This window comes from Cherax quadricarinatus, chromosome 2 (genome assembly GCF_038502225.1).
Source record: "Cherax quadricarinatus isolate ZL_2023a chromosome 2, ASM3850222v1, whole genome shotgun sequence".
Lineage (NCBI taxonomy): Eukaryota > Metazoa > Arthropoda > Malacostraca > Decapoda > Parastacidae > Cherax > Cherax quadricarinatus.
In genome coordinates this window covers 41,443,309-41,465,051 of record NC_091293.1, presented here as the reverse complement: position 1 = coordinate 41,465,051, position 21,743 = coordinate 41,443,309, and the positions used below count along the sequence as shown (strand labels likewise).

Below are 21,743 nucleotides of genomic sequence, written 5' to 3'. Positions count from 1 at the left end.
TCACCGAGTTGGTCGATAACAGAACCGGCCAATAACCGGGGGTCCACTGTATATATTCAGTATATACTGTTCGTACACACATACAGTATTGTAAAAGAAGAGCAGTAAGGAACTGAACCAGCACCACTTAACAAGGAAGTGTGGCACGTGGCTATGTTAGCAAAGCACTTGCATCACACATACATAAGAACATAAGAAAGGAGGAACCCTGCAGTAGGCCTGTTGGCCCATACTAGGCAGGTCCTTCACAAATCCAACCCACTACAGAATAAACACTACCCAAGCAATAAGATTTGACAATTCTATAAACTCACATGCTAGTCCCACTCAAATCCAACCCCTCTCACTCATATACTTATCCAATCTAAATTTGAAACTACCCAAGGTTTTAGCTTCGATAACCCTACTAGGCTGACCATTCCACTCATCAACTACCCCATTACCAAACCAGTACTTTCCTATATCCTTTCTAAATCTAAATTTATTTAATTTGAATCCATTATTGCGGGTTCTCTCCTGGAGGAATATCCTCATATATATCCACTCATATACTTCAATCACGTCTCCCCTCATTCTTCGTCTTACAACTGAATGTAGTTTAAGGGTCTTCAATATTTCTTCATAAGGAAAATTTCTAATGTTATGTATTAATTTAGTCACTCTACGCTGAATGTTTTCAAACGAATTTATGTCTATTCTGTAATATGGAGACCAGAACTGAACTGCATAATCTAGGCGAGGCCTTACTAATGATGCATAAAGCTGTAATATAACTGCTGGACTTCAGTTGCTTACACTTCTTGATATAAATCCCAGTAATCTGTTTGCCTTATTATGTATGCTTAGGCATTGTTGTCTTGGTTTAAGGTTGCTGCTTACCATAGCCCCCAAGTCCTCTTTGCAATCTGTATGGCTAAGTTCTACATTATTTAATTTATAAGTGCTAGGGTTATGGACACTCCCGAGCCTCAGAACCTTGCATTTATCTACATTGAACTGCATCTGCCACTTTTCTGACCAGGTATTGAGTTTGTCTAAATCCTCTTGAAGTTCCAAGATATCTACTTTTGAATCAATTATCCTACCTATCTTCGTGTCATTAGCAAATTTGCTCATTTCACTAGCAATTCCCTCATCAAGGTCACTGATATATATTATAAACAGCAACGGGCCTAAGACTAATCCCTGTGGAACGCCACTTGTTACAGATCCCCACTCAGATTTAACCCCATTTATGCACACTCTCTGCTTCCTGTCCATGAGCCATGACTCATTCCATGAGAGCACTTTTCCCCCAATGCCATGAGCTGCCACTTTCTTTAGCAGTCTTTGGTGCAGTACTCTATCAAAATCCTTACTAAAATCTAAATAAACATATCAAATTCCTTATCATGATCAACAGCCTCAAAAGCTTAACTGAAGAAGGTTAATAAATTAGTTAGACAGGAACGGCCTTTTATGAAACCATGCTGAGTATCATTGATCAAATTATGCTTATCAAGATGGCTTCTTATAATATCAGCTATAACTGACTCTAGTAATTTGAGTATAATTGAGGTCACACCAAGTGTCCATGGTTCAATCTCCAGCATGGGTGGAAATGTTGGGAGTGTTTCCTTACACTTGCTATCCCTGTTTGCCTTGCAGTAAGTAGATACTTGGTTATCTAAGGTCATTAATGTACACAGAAGTAGTGACATCTGAAAGTAACTCGAAATGATCAAGGAGGAGCGAGTCCAAGTCCAAAGTAGAGAAGCAAAGATTCTGGAATGAAAGGAAGAAAGAGTAGATTTGCACCAGAAGACAAGGTGGGAGGGAAAAGTTGGAGAGAGAAACAGAAAGATGAAGACAAGACGTCTGTAGGCACAGATCACAATTGAAACTGCTAGCTGTACAGATGCCAGTAAGAATTCTATAGCTTTTAAGATCATGAAAACCATGGAAATTAACAATATAACGGAAACAATGGACCTCTTAATGACTGCATATTGATCACATATGCAATCCTGATTCCATATTACAGTACAGTACAGTGGACCCTCGAATTTCTTGAGTCTCAATTTTCGTGAATTTCGATTATTGACAACTTTTTTCGTCAAAATGTAGCTTCAATTTTCATGATTTGCCTTTGAATTCGGTGGTCATAAGGAACGCGTCCCAGGGCCCATGTGCACACAAAGCCTCCCACATACACCATTCAGTGTGGCATTGTTTCTTGGCGAGTGACCATCACCCCCCGCATTCATATGATAAATTTCATAATAATCCATTGTTTTTGTGCTTGCAAATGCTAAATAAGCCACCATGGGCCCAAAGAAAGCCCTTTGGTAAAGAAGGCGAGAAACACAATAGAATTCAAGAAAGAAAACACCAGTCAGGGTACTTCCCCACACACACCAGCCAGGGTACTTCCTTACACAAACCAGCCAGGGTACTTCCCCACACACACCAGCCAGGGTACTTCCCCACACATACAATTTGATTTGAGTGGGATTTGCACATGAGTGAATAGAATTATCAAAGCTTATTGCTTGGGGAGCATTGAAAATTGGGTTGGGCAAATATTCTGTTAGTGGAATGGTATGTGAAGGACCTGCCTAGTATGGGCCAACAGGCCTGCTGCAGTATTCCTGCTTTCTTATGTTCTTATGTACACCAGCCAGGGTACTTCCCCACACACACCAGCCAGGGCACTTCCCCACACACCAGCCAGGGTACTTCCCCACACAAACCAGCCAGGGTACTTCCCCACACACACCAGCCAGGGTACTTCCCTACACACACGATTTGATATGAGTGGGACTTGCGCATGAGTGAACAGAATTATCAAAGCTTATTGCTTGGGGAGCATTGAAAACTGTGTTGGGCAAATATTCTGTTTGTGGGATGGTTTGTGAAGGACCTGCCTAGTATGGGCCAACAGGCCTGCTGCAGTGTTCCTGCTTTCTTATGTTATGTACACTGAGGAAATTGCTTCAGAGGAAGAGGAAGAGAGAGGGAAGAAGGTGCCTTCTTCAAAGATTAAGGACATTTGAGCAAAGTAGAGTGAGGTGCAAACATTTATGAAGGAACATCAGGAGGGGTGTTAATGTTGCAGTTTAAAAACTGTAGTGTAAAGCACCCTTCTGGCAAGACAGTGATGGAGTGAATGGTGGTGAAAGTTTTTCTTTTTCGGGCCACCCTGCCTTGGTGGGAATCGGCCAGTGTGATAATAAAATAAAAATCACCCTAACCCTCTCCCCTCCTCCCGTCTTCCGTACACCAACAAGAGTCTTCAATAAAGGTAAATGTGATAAATGTTCATTTACAGTATACATTTTATTATTGCTTCATATTAATTTCTCATTCTTTTCTTTATGTAACTCTATATTTAATCTATAAAAAAATAATTTTTTGTTAATACTTTTGGTTGTCTGGAGCAGATTAATTGGATTTACATTACAGTGGACCCTCGACCAACGATGGCATCATCTAACTTTAAATCCGACTAGTGATACATTTTAACGCAAAAATTTTGCCTCGACTAGCGCTAAAAAACTCGACCAACACGATTCGTTCCGTTTGAGACGTGTCCACTTGTGGCCAGTGTTTACAAGCCAGCCAGCCACCGCGGTCCCATCCAAACATACAATCAAAACATTTCATATTATCATAGCATTTTTAGTGATTGCACCTGCAAAATAAGTCACCATGGGCCCCAAGAAATCTTCTAGTGCCAACCCTACAGCAAAAAGGGTGAGAATTACTATGGATATGAAGAAAGAGATCATTGCTAAGTATGAAAGTGGAGTGCGTGTCTCCGAGCTGGCCAGGTTGTACACAAAACCCCAATCAATCATCGCTACTATTGTGGCCAAGAAAACGGCAATCAAGGAAGCTGTTCTTGCCAAAGGTGCAACTATGTTTTCGAAACTGAGATCGCAAGTGATAGAAAATGTTGAGAGACTGTTATTGGTGTGGATAAATGAAAAACAGATAGCAGGAGATAGCATCTCTCAAGCGATCATATGTGAAAAGGCTAGGAAGTTGAATGACGATTTAATTAGAAAAATGCCTGCAACTAGTGGTGATGTGAGTGAATTTAAGGCCAGCAAAGGTTGGTGTGAGAGATTTAAGAATCGTAGTGGCATACATAGTGTGATAAGGCATGGTGAGGCTGCCAGTTCGGACCAAAAAGCAGCTGAAAAATATGTGCAGGAATTCAAGGAGTACATAGACAGTGAAGAATTGAAAACTGAACAAGTGTTTAATTGTGACACTGACAATGTTGTGAAACACTTTAGGAATGTCATAAAGGAACGGGAGGTACAGGCCTCTATGGACAGATATGTTGTGCGACAGAGGTCCAGTGACTCTCAAGCTGGTCCTAGTGGCATTAAAAGAAGAAGGGAAGTAACCCCGGAAAAGGACTTGACACCTCAAGTCCTAATGTAAGGGGATTCCCCTTCTAAACACTAACACCATCCACACTCTTCCCTCCTCCCGTCCCATCAATCATCACCAGATCTTCAATAAAGCTAAATGTCATGTCATCGTACATGTCTTCTTCAGTTTGTGTGTATTAAAATTAATATTTCATGAGGTAAAAATTTTTTTTTTCAATACTTTTTCGTGTCTTGCATGGATTAATTTGATTTCCATGATTTCTTATGGGGAAAATTAACTCGACTAACGATAATTTCGATTAACGATGAGCTCTCAGGAATGGATTAATATCGTTGGTCAAGGGTCCACTGTATTTCTTATGGGGAAAATGGTTTCGATTTTCATGAATTTTGACTTTTGGCAGACTCTCTGGAATGAATTAATCGCGAAAATCGAGGGTCCACTGTACTCTTTAAAAATAACAGAGTACTACACACTCCTTCACACATACTTTCTCTCATTAAAATACATTATCTGCTCTTTGTTTCTTTATTATGTAGTACAGCGGACCCCTGCCTTACGAACGCATTGCGTTATGTTAAATCCGCCATACGAAGCATTTGAACGCAAAAATTTTGCCTTGCCTCACGTCAAAAAACTCGCCTTACATGATTCGTCCGGGAGGTGTTCTACGTGTGGCCTCAGCGCCAGTATTTACAAGCCAGCCTGTGCGGTCGCATCTACGCATACATTTGGTACATTTCACATTATCCCAGTGTTTTTAGTGCTTGTAACTGCAAAATAATTCAGTAGTAGGTTGGTAGACAGCAACCGCCCAGGGAGGTACTACCGTCCTGACAAGCGAGTGTAAAACAAAAGCCTGTAATTGTTTTACATGATGGTAGGATTGCTGGTGTCCTTTTTTCTGTCTCATGAACATGCAAGATTTCAGGTATGTCTTGCTACTTCTACTTACACTCAGGTCACACTACACATACATGTACAAGCATATATATACACACCTCTCTGGGTTTTCTTCTGTTTTCTTTCTAGTTCTTGTTCTTGTTTATTTCCTCTTATCTCCATGGGGAAGTGGAATAGAATTCTTCCTCCGTAAGCCATGCGTGTCGTAAGAAGCGTCTAAAATGCCAGGAGCAAGGGGCTAGTAACCCCTTCTCCTGTATAAATTACTAAATTTAAAAAGAGAAACTTTTTTCTTTTTGGGTCACCCTGCCTAGGTGGGATACGGCCGGTTTGTTGAAAAAAAAAAAAAACTGCAAAATAAGTCACCATGGACCCCAAGAAAGCTTCTAGTGCTATCCCTGTGGTAAAAAGGGCGAGAATTAGTATGGAATTGGAAAAAGAGATTAAGGAAATGTGTGCAAAGTGGGTTGAACTGCAAACCTTTACGGATGAAAATCGCCCTGATACAGCTACTGCAAGCCGTGTTGGCAACCTGTACAATGACAATGTTATGACCCATTTTAGGAACATCTTAAAGGAATGGGAGGTACAGAGCTCTATGGACAGATTTGTTGTGCGACAGAAGTCCAGTGACTCTCAAGCTGGTCCTAGTGGCATTAAAAGAAGCGAAGTAACCCCAGAAAAGGACTTGCTACCTCAAGTCCTAATGGAAGGGGATTCCCCTTCTAAACAATAACTTCCACACTCTCCCCTCCTCCCATCCCATCAATCATCACCAGATCTTCAATAAAGGTAAGTGTCATGTATTCTATTCTTAGTAGAGTAGTAATTGTGCATGTCTTCTTAAGTTTGTGTGCATTATTAAAATTAATATTTCATGTGGTAAAAAAATTTTTTTTTTTCATACTTTGGGGTGTCAGGAAGGGATTAATTTGATTTCCATTATTTCTTATGGGGAAAATTAATTCGGCTAACGATAACTTCGGCTTACGATGAGCTCTCAGAACGAATTAATATCGTAAGGCGGGGGTCCACTGTACTTACTTTTGCCCAGTCCTGCTATCATTCATTCTATCTGCAATCCTGTAAATGCAACACAAGTAGGGTGGAGAATGTATTTTACACATTTCATTGAATAACTTTCTTTTGCATCTCTATAATAAAGATCCTCTGACCTACTTAGCAATGCTTACATACTAACTTGGCCTTTAAGAAATGTGATGAATAACACATATCTTGCTCCTTCAAGATATGTGACATGGCATGATGATATTGATTCTTTGTCTTGTTAAATAGTAGCTACTAATCATAATATTTTCACATCATTATGACATTATCAAGTTGAAGTTATTCATATATAAATATTAATAAGTATTAATGATTAAATAGAAATGAAAATATACAGTTTACATTTCAGCTCTATTGCCAATGATTACTTTGAAAAATTAAGCAAATTAGTACCTAGTCATTATCAACAACAACAACTTGTTAAATGCTCAAGAAATTATATTTTACCTGCTTGGGTGGAGAAAGTTATACTCAACTCCAGAGCGATAAATGTTTTTAGATGGCCCAAATGTGGAGTCTGTTGTTCCAGATCCCATCCCAAACTCATCCAAGTTTGTTTTACCAACAATTACTGCACCAGCCTTCTGGAGTCTCCTTACCACAGTTGCAGAGTAAGTGGGGATATAATTCTGCAACATTACTGAGCCACATGTTGTTGGAATCCCTGAAGTACAGAAATTGTCTTTGACTGCTACTGGAATCCCATCCAACGGGAGGTTTTGCTCTCCTCTATCATACCTTTGAATGTGGAAGAAAAATCACAGGTAAGCTATTAAGAGTAATTATAACCCCCTGGCTTTGCCAAGAAAAATTTATACACTGTATACAAGTCACATACAGTACGGGAACAGTCTTTTTTTTTTTTTTTTAATTTTATGCAGACAGTAGGGCCCCAATTTATAATGTTCTGACTTATGAGGTTTCACACTTATGATGTTGGCACTATATAACCAGTTAATTACTTATGAACAATGACTCAGCTTTCCAATGTCAGGACAAGTATATATGCGATTTTTTTAAGAATGAATTATAGAAAATAATTTTTTTATAGTTTTTTACCAAATACGTACATTCAAACTTGTGCACTCAGTAAATGTTCACTGATGCACTATTCAGTGAGGAAAGATTATTGTTTCAGTGAACATATTAAGGTAAGCATGTTGGAATACAGTTAAAGGTGCATCATCTACAGGTTGTAGTTTTGTCAAGTTATGCACTTGACAACAATAGTAAGAAAAATGTCCAGAAAAAAATTTGGACATGGACAAGAAAATGAAGAAATTTTGAACAAAATTCTATGGTTAGTTTTCAATTTAAAGGTCAATAACCAAGCCAAAAATAAATGGGCAACCTTGAAAGAACGCATAAATAAGCAAACATTTTCACGAGATGCACTTCAAGAAAAATGTTTGTTAACTGAAGCTTGCAGTTTACAAACATTGCAAATTTTGAGTCCTACTGTTCTTTCTTTCAGTATCTAAAAAGATTCAAAATCAAACCGGTTTCACATGGACACCCTGTATAACTATATACAGTAGGACTCCGCTTTAGGGCGTTTCGCTAATAAGGACATTTCAAATTACTATGACCAAAACTCGCTATATGCCCCCCCCTACCTGACTTTCTAATACACTCACCACGTCCCACCCGGTTTGTTTACATTCTCCGTGAGCACCGCGTCTCTCCATTATGTCTGGAAACCTTCCAAAATTTCAAGTGTTTTAACTGATAAGTACTAGGGTTATGGATACTCCTGAGCTTCAGAACCTTGCATTTATCTACATTGAGCTGCATCTGCTACTTTTCTGACCAGGAATTGAGTTTGTCAAAATCCTCGTGAAGTTCCGTGACATCTACAAATAATTATTATTATTATTATTATTAATTTAGGGAAGTGGAGCACAGACCCAATTCCCTTGATCAAGAGCCCCTCACCAAGGAACCTCCCTTGAGGGGGAAGTTCGCATCCTGAAATATTGTTCATATCCAGAAGCAAATTATCGATCGAGCGACTGTTCTTATCCTGAAAAATTCGCATGGTGGGGTATTTGTAAGCCGAGGTTCCACTGTTTAAAACTTAACTCAACACTGATTAGGGTTTAGATAATAAAAAATAGGCCGAGTCTATTTGACTGGTAACTAATGGCCAAAATGCAGAGAGATGTTGATCTGTGTTGTCAGAGTTGCAGCATTCATTTATTTTCAATTTCCTTATTTGTGATTCAATATATGTTGTTGTAACTTAACTTAAACTAACCTGAAAATTTACCATTATTCAACTGCTGCATAAATAGTCTTTAACATACTCTTCATTATACTACACATGGCTGCCAGTCAGATATAAGAGGGCCCCACTTTATAGCGCTTCATTTCACAGTGTTTCATTAATGCAGCGGTTTTCAATTATAACCATTTTTCATTTATTCAGACTTCCTACAATAAATATGTTCACCACTCACTATTAGCAAGGGACAAAAATATTTTTGGGCAATTAATGTGTGTACTGCATATGCCTTGTTTAAGCCTAGCTCTATTGCTCACTTAATATATGATAATGTAAACTTGTTATCAGGCTTTTATATGCATGTGAAATTAAAAAAAGGCTATGTTTCACTTTACAATGATTCTTGCTTTATAGCAGTAACCTGGAACCTAACCTGCTGTAAAAGCAGGACTCTCCTGTATATATTTCACAGTTGTCCTGAGGCTGGAGAGAGAGAGAGAGATAAATCTTTAGGTGACCCCATAAAAGATCATCAGTAATAAACTGCAATGTAAATTTGCAGTAATTACAGTACCATATTTGTACAAAGCTCCTTAAATGAAATATTTACTATGGTAATAGCATCAACAATTAACAGCTATCTTATTGCACTGCATATTAAATTTGAAATTGTAAAACTCTTACTGAAAATGGCTGCTTGAACATAAAAACCAATAAAGCAAATTTGCTAAAGAAACTTCTAACCTTTTCTGGGAGTGAAGTGCAGACTCTCTAGCGAGATCTGGTGTGTGGGTGATAAAGGGATGTAGTTTAGCCACGGCATTTTGACGCTTCAAGGCTGCATTGCAGAGCTCTAATGATGAGATGGTTTTTTGCTTCAGCAGAGATGAAACATCTCTTATACTAAGACTTAAATAGTTCATCCCCATATCTGCAACCAATATTCTCACATTACTTATTATGGTGCATTAAATTTAAAAGAACTAATCAGCAATTACCAATACACCTTAAGAAATGATGACAATTCTTAAGTTAACATACACTGTGAAATAAATAAATGGAGTTCAACTAAAATATTTAATATAAATGGAAGTAAAAGCTGCTAAATAGAGAGTAATGGATAAATAATGAAAGTGTTTGCATGTGAATAATGTACAGGTTTCCCCTTGCTTTATGAAGATTTGCTCTGTATGAATTCATTTGTAAATGCTGACCCAATTTCTACCAGTAATCTGCTCTTATGTGATCAAAAGAGACCACCATCACTTGATTTTTTAACTGTATCTCTTTGAATATTGTTAATATGAAATTGTTTTTATATTCATGGAAAGTGCTAAACAAGAAAGGGTCATACAGCACTTTGAAGTGAGAGATAATCAAGTTTAATAAAAGGAAGGGAAGGGAAGGGTAGCTCCTGTGACTGGCATGAAGGGAGCCCCCCCTTCCTCCCTCCCTTTCCCATCAAAGGCAGATATTTCACAGATGTCACCATTAGTATTTATACAGTAAGGCCCTGCTTTACGGTGTTTTGCCTTACGGCGTTCCGCTGTCAAATTATTACCAAAATTTGCTATACGGCAAGCGGTCTTTCAAATATGGCCCCCCCCCCCACCCAGTTTGTTTACATTTTCCGTGACCACATCTATTATGTCAGGTAACTTTCCAAAATTTCAAGTGTTTTAAAGTTACTGCATATTTTATATGTACTCTGATAATTATACTTATGTGCACCTGTACCTAAATATACTTACGCACTGTGCTGGTGTGCAGGTACACATTAAAATCGCGAAGTCTCTCTCTACTCATGACGCCAATACTACGTAATAATAATCACTCTTGGGCACACTAAATGTCTTATTTTACATCAATATAGGCATTTTCATTAAGCCATCTATGATATTTTCCTCAAAATTATATATGAAACCCATTACATAGCATATAAACATGATACATACACTCACAGAATAAAAATTAATGTAAATATGAGACTTGTTTACAAAGCAGCTGTGTAGGTAGTGTCGGAAGAATTACGTTTTCTCTAGTCAAACACTGGGGGATAACTGTAGAAAAATATTCTTTTCGTATGCCTTTACTCTCTATATAGCAAGTCACAACCCTTGTGGGTTTAGTGCTTTTTATAATAATAATAATATTATTATTATTATTAATAATAATAATAATAATAATATTATTATTATTATTATTATTATTTTCATTCACTCTAAAAATGGTGTGTTGCTGTTTGTTTATTCTGTACTAACTTGTACAACTTGTAAACAATGTAAGAGTATTTGCATTGTGAGGTAATTATTATTATAATAAAAAAATATTGAGGTAAATGTTTTACAAACTCTTACAAACGGACTTGAATGAACTAAAAGTAGACACATACAGTGAAACCTCAAAAATCAAACGTATCACATATCGAACGTTTCGAAAATAAGACCATTTTTTCGGACAAACTGTGTCCCAATTATCGAATGCGCCCCTAATTTCGGACAGCCGGGTACGGGACTTGTCTGCCAGCCCGCACTGTCCGCGTCCCCGCGCAGGCGCCATGAGCAGTCTAGCTTTGCTTATGTTTGAGTGAACACTAACCTGCGCTCGCATTCACACATTTTACGATTATTTCGTTGTGTTTAGTGCTTGTGGGACTGTGAAATAAGCTGCCATGGGCCCAAAGAAACTTGCTAGTGGTGTCCCTGTGGTAAAGAAAGTGAGAAACACCATAGATGTGAAGAAGGAAATAATACAGAAGTATGAGACTTTTTGAGCTTGCCAGGATGTATGGGAAAAACAAGTCGACCATCAGTTCTATCTTGGCAAAGAAAGAACAAATCAAGGAAGCTGATGTTGCGAAAGGTGTTAATATGCTAACCAAAAAAAGACCACAAATAGTTCAAGAGGTTGAGAAGTTGTTGCTGGTGTGGATCAAGGATAAAGAGATTGCAGGTGATAGTGTTTCAGAGACGATCATTTGCGAAAAGGCAAGGAAGTTGCATGCCGATCTGGTACAGAAAACTCCTGGAACCAGTGCTGATAGTGAATTTAAGGCCAGCAGAGGCTGGTTTGACAGATTTAAGAAGCGTAGTGGCATACGCAATGTTGTAAGACATGGTGAGGCAGCCAGTTCAGATAAATGGGCGGCTGAGAAGTTTGTACAGGAGTTTAAGGGGTACATAGACAGCGAAGAATTCAAACCTGACCAAGTGTTTGTGACGAAACAGGCTTGTTTTGGAAGAAAATGCCAAAAAGGACCTTCATCACACAGGAGGAAAAGGCACTGCCAGGACACAAGCCTATGAAAGACAGGCTTACTCTTTCATTCTGTGCTAATGCTAGTGCTGATTTTAAAGTGAAGCCTTTACTTGTGTATCATTCAGAAAATCCCAGTGTTTAAGAAAAACAATGTCTTTAAGAACAAGTTATGTGTCTTGTGGAAAGCTAATCATAAGGCATGGGTCACAAGACAAATTTTCAAAGAGTGGGTCTATGAAGTGTTTGACCCCAGTGTGAAAAAATACCTCCAAGAAAAGAAATTGCCACTCAAGTGCCTCCTGTTAATGGACAATGCTCCTGCTCATCCTCCAAACTTATTAGACCTCTTGTCTAAGGACCTCAGTTTTATAAAAGTGAAGCTCTTGCCTCCTAACACCACTCCTCTCCTCCAGCCCATGGACCAGCAGGTCATTTCTAACTTCAAAAAACTCTACACAAAAGCAGTGTTTGAAAAGTGCTTTGAAGTGACCACAGACACTAAGTTGACCCTAAGAGAGTTCTGGAGGAATCACTTCAACATCTACAACTCCATAAGCCTTATAGGTAAGGCTTGGGAGGGAGTGACTTCCAGGACTTTGAACTCTGCTTGGAGACAATTGTGGCCAGATTGTGTCCAAAAGAGGGATTTTGAAGGGTTTGAGGCTGACCCTGACCCTGACCCAGCTGACCCTCTGCCTGTTGTGGACTCTATTGTGGCATTGGGGAACACCCTGGGGTTGGAGGTGAGTGGTGAGGATGTGGAAGAGCTGGAGGACCACAGGGAAGAGCTAACCACTGAAGAGCTGCAAGAGCTTCATCTGGAGCAGTATCAGACCACAGCTGAGGAACTTGTTTCAGAGGAGGAGGAAGAGGGAGTGGATGAGGTGCCTTCTTCAAAGATTAAGGAGATTTGTGCCAAGTGGAATGATGTCCAAATGTTTGTGCAGAAGTACCACCCTGAGCAAGCTGAAACAAGCCATCTTTGCAACAAGTTCAGTGACAGAACCATGTCCCATTTTAGGGAAATGTTAAAGAGGCGCCAGAAACAGAAGACTGTGGACAGTTATTTTGTGAGACAGGGGTCCAGTGACTCTCAAGCTGGTCCTAGTGGCATTAAAAGACAGAGAAGGGAAGTAACCCCAGAGAGGGCTTTACCTGAAATCCTCATGGAGGGGGATTCTCCTTCCAAACACTAACCCCAACTCCCTCTCTCCTCCTCCCTATCTTCCAGATGCCATCACCAATCTTCAATAAAGGTAAGTAAAAATGTTATTTTATATGTATTACTATACATAATTAAAAACTATAGTATTTGTTGTATGTAAAACTGTAATTCATCTCTATAAAATGTATTTTTTGTGTGAATATTTTTGGGTTTCTGGAACGGATTAATTGTATTTCCATTATTTATGGGAAATATTGCTTCGAATTTCAGACTTTTCGAAATTAGAACTAGCTCCTGGAATGGATTAAGTTCAATTTTTGAGGTTCCACTGTATTAATACGCATTTATTTCGCCTGACAAAGTGATCGTCCACTACCTGCTCAGTTTGTGTTCTTACATTGTCTCAACTCTGTATATTGTTCTCTCTCTTGTTTACTCTTTTGTTAACTAGTTGGCTCTCATTGACGATGGTGTCTAAGCTTAGCTGTGATAAAAAGAGAAGTCGTAAGCCTCTTGCTTTAAGTGCCAAGTTAGAGGATGATAGTGTGCCATTCTGATTTTATTCAATAAACACCCTACCACTCACCTCTCACACATTAATATTAATATTTTAAGGTAAGTAATAAGTGTACTCTGTGTGTATCTTACACTTTGTGTTTTAAATGCCTATTTCTATTGCTAACTTAATATAAGTTAGTGTAAACTTGTTGTCTGGCATTTATTGCATATTTTGTGTGTACTCTGATAATACTTGTGGACCTGTGTGGTAGCCGGGTGGAGGGACAACATTACGTTTTCTCTGCTCAGCCATCAGAGAAAATGTGTATGAATCTGCGTTTGGCCCAGCCACTCCCTCACTCCGCTTTTGTTTACAATTTTCGGCATGAATTATTCATTACTTCTACCTTCATTTATGATGGCATCTAAAGGTAGCTGTTACAAATGATTAAATTCAGTGAACAAGGCATGTCGATGTTAATAATATGGCTCTGGGCCACAGTGTAGGTAGCCGGTAGGTGTAGCCTACACTGACTTCCTACAAATAAATACTACTCACCTCTCTTCCTATATTAAGACTACACATATTTTAAGGTAAATAATGAGTGTACTGTATGTGTATTTTACCTCTCTGGGATGTTTTAAATATCGTATATTAAGTATGAGACGGGGAGCCAGGGCTACCTACACCTGGGCTACCTGCACCTGACTTCCTACAAATAAGTACTACTCACCTCTCTCCTCACATTAAGATTACAAATACTTTAAGATAAGTAATGAATTTACTGTGAATGTATTTTACTTTGTGTGCTTTTAATGCCTAGTTCTATTACTAACTTAATATAATTTAGTGCAAACTTGTTGTCTGGCATTTATATGCATTTATAAATGGAAAAAAATGGCGTTCTGTCTTCCGGCAATGTCTGCTTTCCGGCGACAGCCTGGAACCTAATCCACCGTATAAGTGGGGCCCTACTGTATATGTTTGTTGGTATCTACAAAGTGAAGTAAAGTGATGAAAAATACTACACTTAACCCCTTAAACTGTCGAAGGGTCTCAAATAAATGCACACTGTGCCAGCAGTCTTGAAAAAAAATTATTTGATCTTATTAAAAATTCTCTTATTTTAGAAGTGTAATAAGACAAGAATGAGTAAAGCTTACAGAGATATGAAGAACTGAAAGTAACCTACATGCATGGTTTCTTAGGATATTTCACTTTTTTACACTGCTCAACAATACACTAAAGAATTGGTATTTTCTGGGTCCCACAATGGCCTGCACAAAACAGAATTTATTTTCATACTGTGTACACACATGGTGTAGACCTGTTTTCTCTGAAGTAGGCCTAACCAAGCCAATAGGAACCATTTTTTTCCTGGGTAGAGGCATGGCTGACAAATAGACAGCAGAGAGTTTGCATAAATGGGGAGAAATCAGAACGGGGGCACGCCACAAGCGGTGTTCCTCAGGGGTCAGTGTTGGGCCCGTTGTTGTTCACAATTTACATAAACGACATAGATGAGGGAATAAATAGCAACATAAGCAAATCTGCTGATGACACCAAAATAGGCTCTCCAATTCATTCTAATGAGGACACTAGAGCACTCCAGGATGATTTGAATAGACTGATGCAATGGTCGGAGAAGTGGCAGATGCAGTTTAATATTGACAAATGCAAAGCTCTAAATGTTGGACAGGTAAATAATCATGTCACATATAAACTAAATAATGTAGATCTTAATACTACTGATTGCAAAAAGGATTTAGGAGTTCTGGTTAGCAGTAATTTAAAACCAAGACAACAGTGCATTAGTTTTCGCAATAAAGCTAACAGAATTCTTGGCTTCATATCTAGAAGTATAAATAATAGAAGCCCTCAGGTTGTTCTTCAACTCTATACATCCTTGGTTAGGCCTCATTTAGACTATGCTGCTCAGTTCTGGTCACCGTATTACAGAATGGATATAAATGCTCTGGAAAACGTACAGAGGAGGATGACAAAGATGATCCCATGTATCAGAAATCTTCCCTATGAGGATAGACTGAGGGCCCTGAATCTGTACTCTCTTGAAAGGCGTAGAATTAGGGGGGATATGATTGAGGTGTATAAATGGAAAACAGGAATAAATAAAGGGGATGTAAATAGTGTGCTGAAAATTTCCAGCCAAGACAGGACTCGCAGCAATGGTTTCAAGTTGGAAAAATTCAGATTCAGAAAGGATAGAGGAAAGCACTGGTTTGGTAATAGAGTTGTGGATGAGTGGAACAAACTCCCGAGTACAGTTATTCAGGCTAAAACGTTGTGTAGTTTTAAAAATAGGTTAGATAAATACATGAGTGGGTGTGGGTGGGTGTGAGTTGGACCTGACTAGCTTGTGCTGCTGGGTCTGGTGCAGTGCTCCATCCTTGAGTGGAGATGATCAGACTGGGTGGGTCATTGGGCTAATCCGGTGGAGGGGGGGGTCATTGGTCTAATCCAGGGGGGGGAGACATGGACCTGCTCCGCATGGGTCAGTAGGCCTGTTGCAGTGTTCCTTCTTTCTTATGTTCTTATTTTGAAGGTCCTAGATATTTGACGCATGGTACGGATAAGGTCAACAAAAAGCTACAGTGGAAATAAAAGGTATAAAATACCGACACAATGGAACACAGAAGCAGTATAATGTGATCCTTTATTGACAACATTTCGCCCACACAGTGGGCTTTGTAGATGAATGGTTCAGAGAACCGACATGTTGATAAATTAGACACATGTGCAACTCTTGGGTATCTTTATTGAGGAAACGTTTCGCCACACAGTGGCTTCATCAGTCCATACAAAGGAGAATCTTGAAGAACAGGAGGAGAATGAGGTAATCAGTCCTTCAACCTTGAGTCGATGTGGTCACTCCATCAATCTTGAATAGAATACGGCATACGTGCTGAGAAGGAGCTTATAAACCGTTGGCAGGAGAGGTGCAGCAGTCATAGGTCGTGTAACATTTGTTCACGACCTTGGTCGACCTTGGACACGACCTACTTCAACATTGAACAAATGTTACACGACCTATGACTGCTGCACCTCTCCTGCCAACGGTTTATAAGCTCCTTCTCAGCACGTATGCCGTATTCTATTCAAGATTGATGGAGTGACCACATCGACTCAAGGTTGAGGGACTGATTACCTCATTCTCCTCCTGTTCTTCAAGATTCTCCTTTGTATGGACTGATGAAGCCACTGTGTGGCGAAACGTTTCCTCAATAAAGATACCCAAGAGTTGCACATGTGTCTAATTTATCAGTGGGCTTTGTCAAGTCACAAACAGATCTATCTGGGTAAAAGGTACGTGAGTATAGAATGGAGTCGGGTGGAGAATGCTGGGTAGGTTGGATCTGAACTTGCGTGTGACAATCTTCCAAGAAGGTCCAAATGGTCCAAACGTATATATACATTCTTACCACTAGCTCCCCAAACGTATATATGTTTTATTTTTCCTGCCTCCAAATTTGGTATGATTGGCCTGAAATGCCTGGTCAGCATAGAATGGGTCTTAACATTCGGTGTGCACCATATTAAAAAAATCTGGGACCACTTAGTACCTTGTGGGAGTGACAGTTAAATTGAGCACCAGCTCGAGCAAACAGTGCGGCAGACACCAAGGATTCACTGATGTAATGTCATATTAACACTCCCCTTTTAAGAGGAAAGTGATGTTAACCCCAAGTTTAGGATCTGTCTATCTCTATCTGCCTCTATCTGTCTCTGTCTATCTGTCTCTGTGTCTGTGTCTATCTGTCTCTGTGTCTGTCTGTGTCTGTGTCTGTCTCTGTCTGTCTCTGTATCTGTCGCTGTCTATCTGTCTCTGTCTATCTGTCTCAGTCTATCTGTCTCTATCTGTCCCTGTCTATCTGTCTCTGTCTGTCTCACAGGTACACACAAATACAATTATACATAGTGAAAATTACCTAGGATAACCTAAAAAATCCAAAGTGCTATACTGTGCTTGTAGATATACGTAATGCATATGAATACCTGTTTGTTCACAGTGGCTCTCTCTGAGACAGACAGACAAGCAGAGAGACGGAAAGAGACAAGCAGACAGAGAGACAGATAATCAGACAGGGATACGAGCCCATCGAATGTCATCCCATATCTCATCACTGCCCTCCCGGATGTTTGTCACATTGCGTCAAGGGAGCTTCTTTCTTCTTCTTCCTCCTCCTCCTCCTCCTCCTCCTCCTTCCTTCTTCTACTTCTATACTCCCGTGTATCCAAAACATTGCTGGAACCTATAAATACTTTGTATATATTCCTAGACATTAGTAAATGACCAAGGCAGGTGTAAATGTCCACCTGTCAATGTGTTAATGACAATTTGAGTATAATTTCAGTACCTAATATGTGTCAGAACAAAGATTGGTTATGAAATGCCAAGAAATACAATAAATTGTAATTATCAGAACATAAAAACTATATAAAATATAAAAATGAGAAAAAATGGTATATCGGCAACACTTCCTCAAGCTGCAGGACACAATGTTGCCGTCAGGTGAGCATTGACTGCCAAATTTGCAGCCTCTTATCTCAGTAAGTACTGACCCTAATATTTTTATTTTATTCCTATTACACTTAGAAAATTTTTCTCTGTAGTATTTCAATGAAAAAAATTTTTTTTTCAAAATATTCGGGGCACTGGGGGAGAGAACATATACAGTGGACCCCTGACCAACGAAGGCATCATCTAATGATAAATTCGACTAACGAAGCGTTTGAGTGTAAAAATTTTGGCCCGACCAACGATGAAAAACTCAAACAACATGATTCGTCCCGAACGCATCCACATGTCCCATCTGGTCTGAGCACGCCTTAGCTGCCCTGCTTTCAGTTAGTGTGCCAGTGTTTACAAACCAGTGCAGTCGCATCCACGCATACATTCGGTACATTTTGTATTATTCCAGTGTTTTTAGTACTTGTAACTGCAAAATAAGCCACCATGGGCCCCAAGAAAGCTTCTAGTGCCAACCCTGTGGTAAAAAGGGTGAGAATTACAACTGAAATGAAGAAGGAGATCATCACAAAGTATGAAACTGGAGTGCGTGTCTCTGAGCTGGCCAGGTTGTATAACAAACCCCAATCAACCATCGCTACTATCTTGGCCAACAGAAAGGCAATTCAAGGAAGCTGTTGTTGTGAAAGGTGCAAGTATGTTTTCAAAACACAGATCGCAAGTAGTCAAAGATGTTGAGAGACTTATTGGTGTGGATAAATGAAAAACAGATATCAGGAGATAGCATTTCTCAAGCAATCATATGTGAAAAGGCAAGGCAGTTGCATGACGATTTAATTAAAAATAAAGGTAAAGTGTCATTTATTCTTCATTACACAATATACATATGTATACATGTATTGTGCATCTATCCTTCCGTTTGTGTGTAGGAAAATGTATATTTCATGTGGTAAAGAAATTTTTTTCATACTTTTGGGTGTCTTGAACGGATTAATTTGATTTCCATTATTTCTTATGGGGAAAATTAATTCAACTAATGATAATTTCGTCTAATGATGAGCTCTCTGGAACAGATTAATATCGTTGGTCGAGGGTCCACTGTATATACGTTCGGACCGTTTAGGTGGGTTAAAAAGAGACTAAACAAATATATGAGTAGACCTTCTCCTACAATAAAGAAACACTGGTAAATAGGCTACACAATCATGATTGGTCTGTGATAACAAGTTGCACGAACATAAATGAGGCCTGGGAAAAGTTCAGAACTATGTTAGCGCCATCCTTGATAATACTGAACAAGTTAGAAAGGTTAGGAGTAAATGAAGAACTGAACCCTGGATAACTGCCAAGATGTTAGAAAACATCACATTCAGGAATTCGTTACTAAAAGGATGTAAGGCAAACAGACAGGATATTATAGCACTAAATGAATTCGAAAGGGTAAGGAACAGAGTATATAGGCTTATAAAAAGAGCAAAGGCATGGCACTATTGCTTAAAAATTGAATAACCACAGAAAGCCCTGGCAACAACTAAAAGAGCTGGGGTATAGCCATAAATTCATGGATGAGTCTAACATTTATTTATTTACTTAGTAATTTAAACATAGTGCTAAATACTGATAACAAGGTATGCCATGAAACAACTAAAGTGGCAAATTGTTTTAATTCATACTACACAATTGCTGCATCAACACTAGTTAGTAAACTGCTAGTTGCATCAAACGCCTCTAACACAGACTCCAATAAGTCTAAAACATAGTACACTACCTGGCTAAGTTCCTCAAAAGATATTGCCTTCAAAATGCCAATCTCCATTACGCACATAATAAATTTATCCATCACCATTAATACCTTTCTGGAGGGGTTCAAGGAGGCTACAGATACTCCTACCTTGAAGAAAAATAGTAGGTCTGATGTCAGCAACCATAGGCCTCTTAGTATACTCAGTGTGATGTCCAAAATCCTAGAGACAGCGGTATACTAACAAATAAAGTTTCTTAATGACAAAAACATTCTCCATAGTTACTAATCTGGTTTGAGGACATCTTACTCGACCGACACCTCCCTAATTAATCTGTTGCAAAAGGCCTTCAATATGGTCAACCCTAACACATTCTGTAAGAGACTATCAGTATAGGTTCTGTAGACTGGTTCAAGTCCTACCTGAGAAACAGGAAACAAATTGTCAAGATCAACAACACAGAATTAGAACCCCTGCTGATAGCATGTAGAGACCCCCAAGATAGCATTCTGGGTCCCTTTTAGTTCCTATGTTATGTAAATAACATGCCCATCAGAGTCAAGTGCAAGCTTCTGTTGTATGCAGGCAACAGTGCTCTGTTAGTGTCAGGTAAAGATCCACAAGAAATATCTAATGTACTATCACTAGAGTCCTGCAGCAAATGGCTAGTAGACAACAAATTATCATTACACCTCAGGAAAATGAAAACCATACTCTTTGCCACAAAAAATAAACTGAACAGGGTAAATAATTTTAATGGCCAGTGTAATGGGGAACCCATCACTTCAATATCTTCAGTGAAATATCTGGGAATCCCCTTTGACCCAAGCATGTCAGGAAAATTGATAGAGAACAGTGTCGTAAAGAAAGCAAATGCCAAACTACAGTTCTTCTACAGACAGGCACAGTATCTAGCTCTCTTACAGTGCCATACAGATTACCCTTGCTCTTCGTAGTACTCTGCCTTAATGAAAAAACTGAAAGACAATACAAATCACCCAGAACAAAATGGTGAGACTCACTGTGGACCTGGGTCCAAGAGAGCATGTAGGCCAGGATGAATTACAAGAACTAGATATGGCTTCTCCAGCCTACTGTGTAGGCGAAATGTTTCAAAATAAAGATACCTAACTGTTGCATATGTGTCTTACCTAACAACCTGTTGGTATTTTATACCATTTTAATATTCACTGTGTCAGACACTGCAACACAATGGTATTTTGGTACAGAACAGAAAACATCTTGGACAACTTCTACCAGTGCGAGTGGTTGGATTTGACAGGGACATAACCTCTCAATAATTACATTCTTGCTTCTACTAGTGGCCTACATCTCACCTCCTGACAGTAAATAAGGCTCCATACTGTCACTTCAACTTCATATTACTTCAGACTATGGAACAAATACATGTACTTTTCTCCAGGCTGAGGGACTGACCACCTCAAAACTAGATCTTCAAGGGTGATGGACTGATTACATCATCTTCACATCTCTTCTGCTTCTACCAACTTTTCTGTACTCCACTGAAGAAGCCTACTGTGTAGCCAAAAATGTTTTGAAATAAAGATACCCAACTGTTGCACATGTGTCTTACCTGACAACCTGTCAGCATTTTAATATTCACAAAGCCTATCACAGTATGAGCCAGTTCAGGAAGAGAGCCAAAAGGTCCCTAATGAATGTAGCTACAGGAAGAGAGGAGAGCAATTTCTTGTATAGTTAACATAAATGTACCTATTACTGTGATCTGATCCTGTCTTTAACCCTTTGAGGGTTTCGGACGTACTAGTACGGCTTACGACCCAGGGTTTTTGACGTACTAGTACGCCTAAATTCTAGCGCCCTCAAATCTAGTGGGAGAAAGCTGGTAGGCCTTCATATGAAAGAATGGGTCTATGTGGTCAGTGTGCACAGTCTAAAAAAAATCCTGCAGCACACAGTGCATAATGAGAAAAATAAAACTTTGACCATTTTTTTGGAATAAAACAGCGACTTTGCACTGTATTTTC

The 21,743-nt window shown here is 39.1% G+C and overlaps 1 protein-coding gene across 9 annotated transcripts in view; it reads right to left on the bottom strand.

The window, feature by feature from the left end:
• The window catches only part of GatA (glutamyl-tRNA(Gln) amidotransferase subunit A, mitochondrial), an 89,705-nt gene that overhangs the window by 56,760 nt on the left and 11,202 nt on the right, over positions 1-21,743 (bottom strand). For 7 of the 9 annotated variants that reach the window (XM_053781312.1, XM_053781075.1, XM_053781154.1 and 4 more), the window contains exons 2-3: positions 9,326-9,512; positions 6,805-7,095 (exon numbers count right to left, since the gene is read on the bottom strand). In XM_053781312.1, coding sequence (XP_053637287.1) covers positions 6,805-7,095; positions 9,326-9,510 — 476 coding nt within the window. In that variant the 5' untranslated portion in view covers positions 9,511-9,512. Of the gene's footprint in view, positions 1-6,804; positions 7,096-9,325; positions 9,513-12,994; positions 13,057-21,743 lie in introns of those variants that run through there. The other 2 variants (XM_053781549.2, XM_053781006.2) reach the window with 2 other exon arrangements.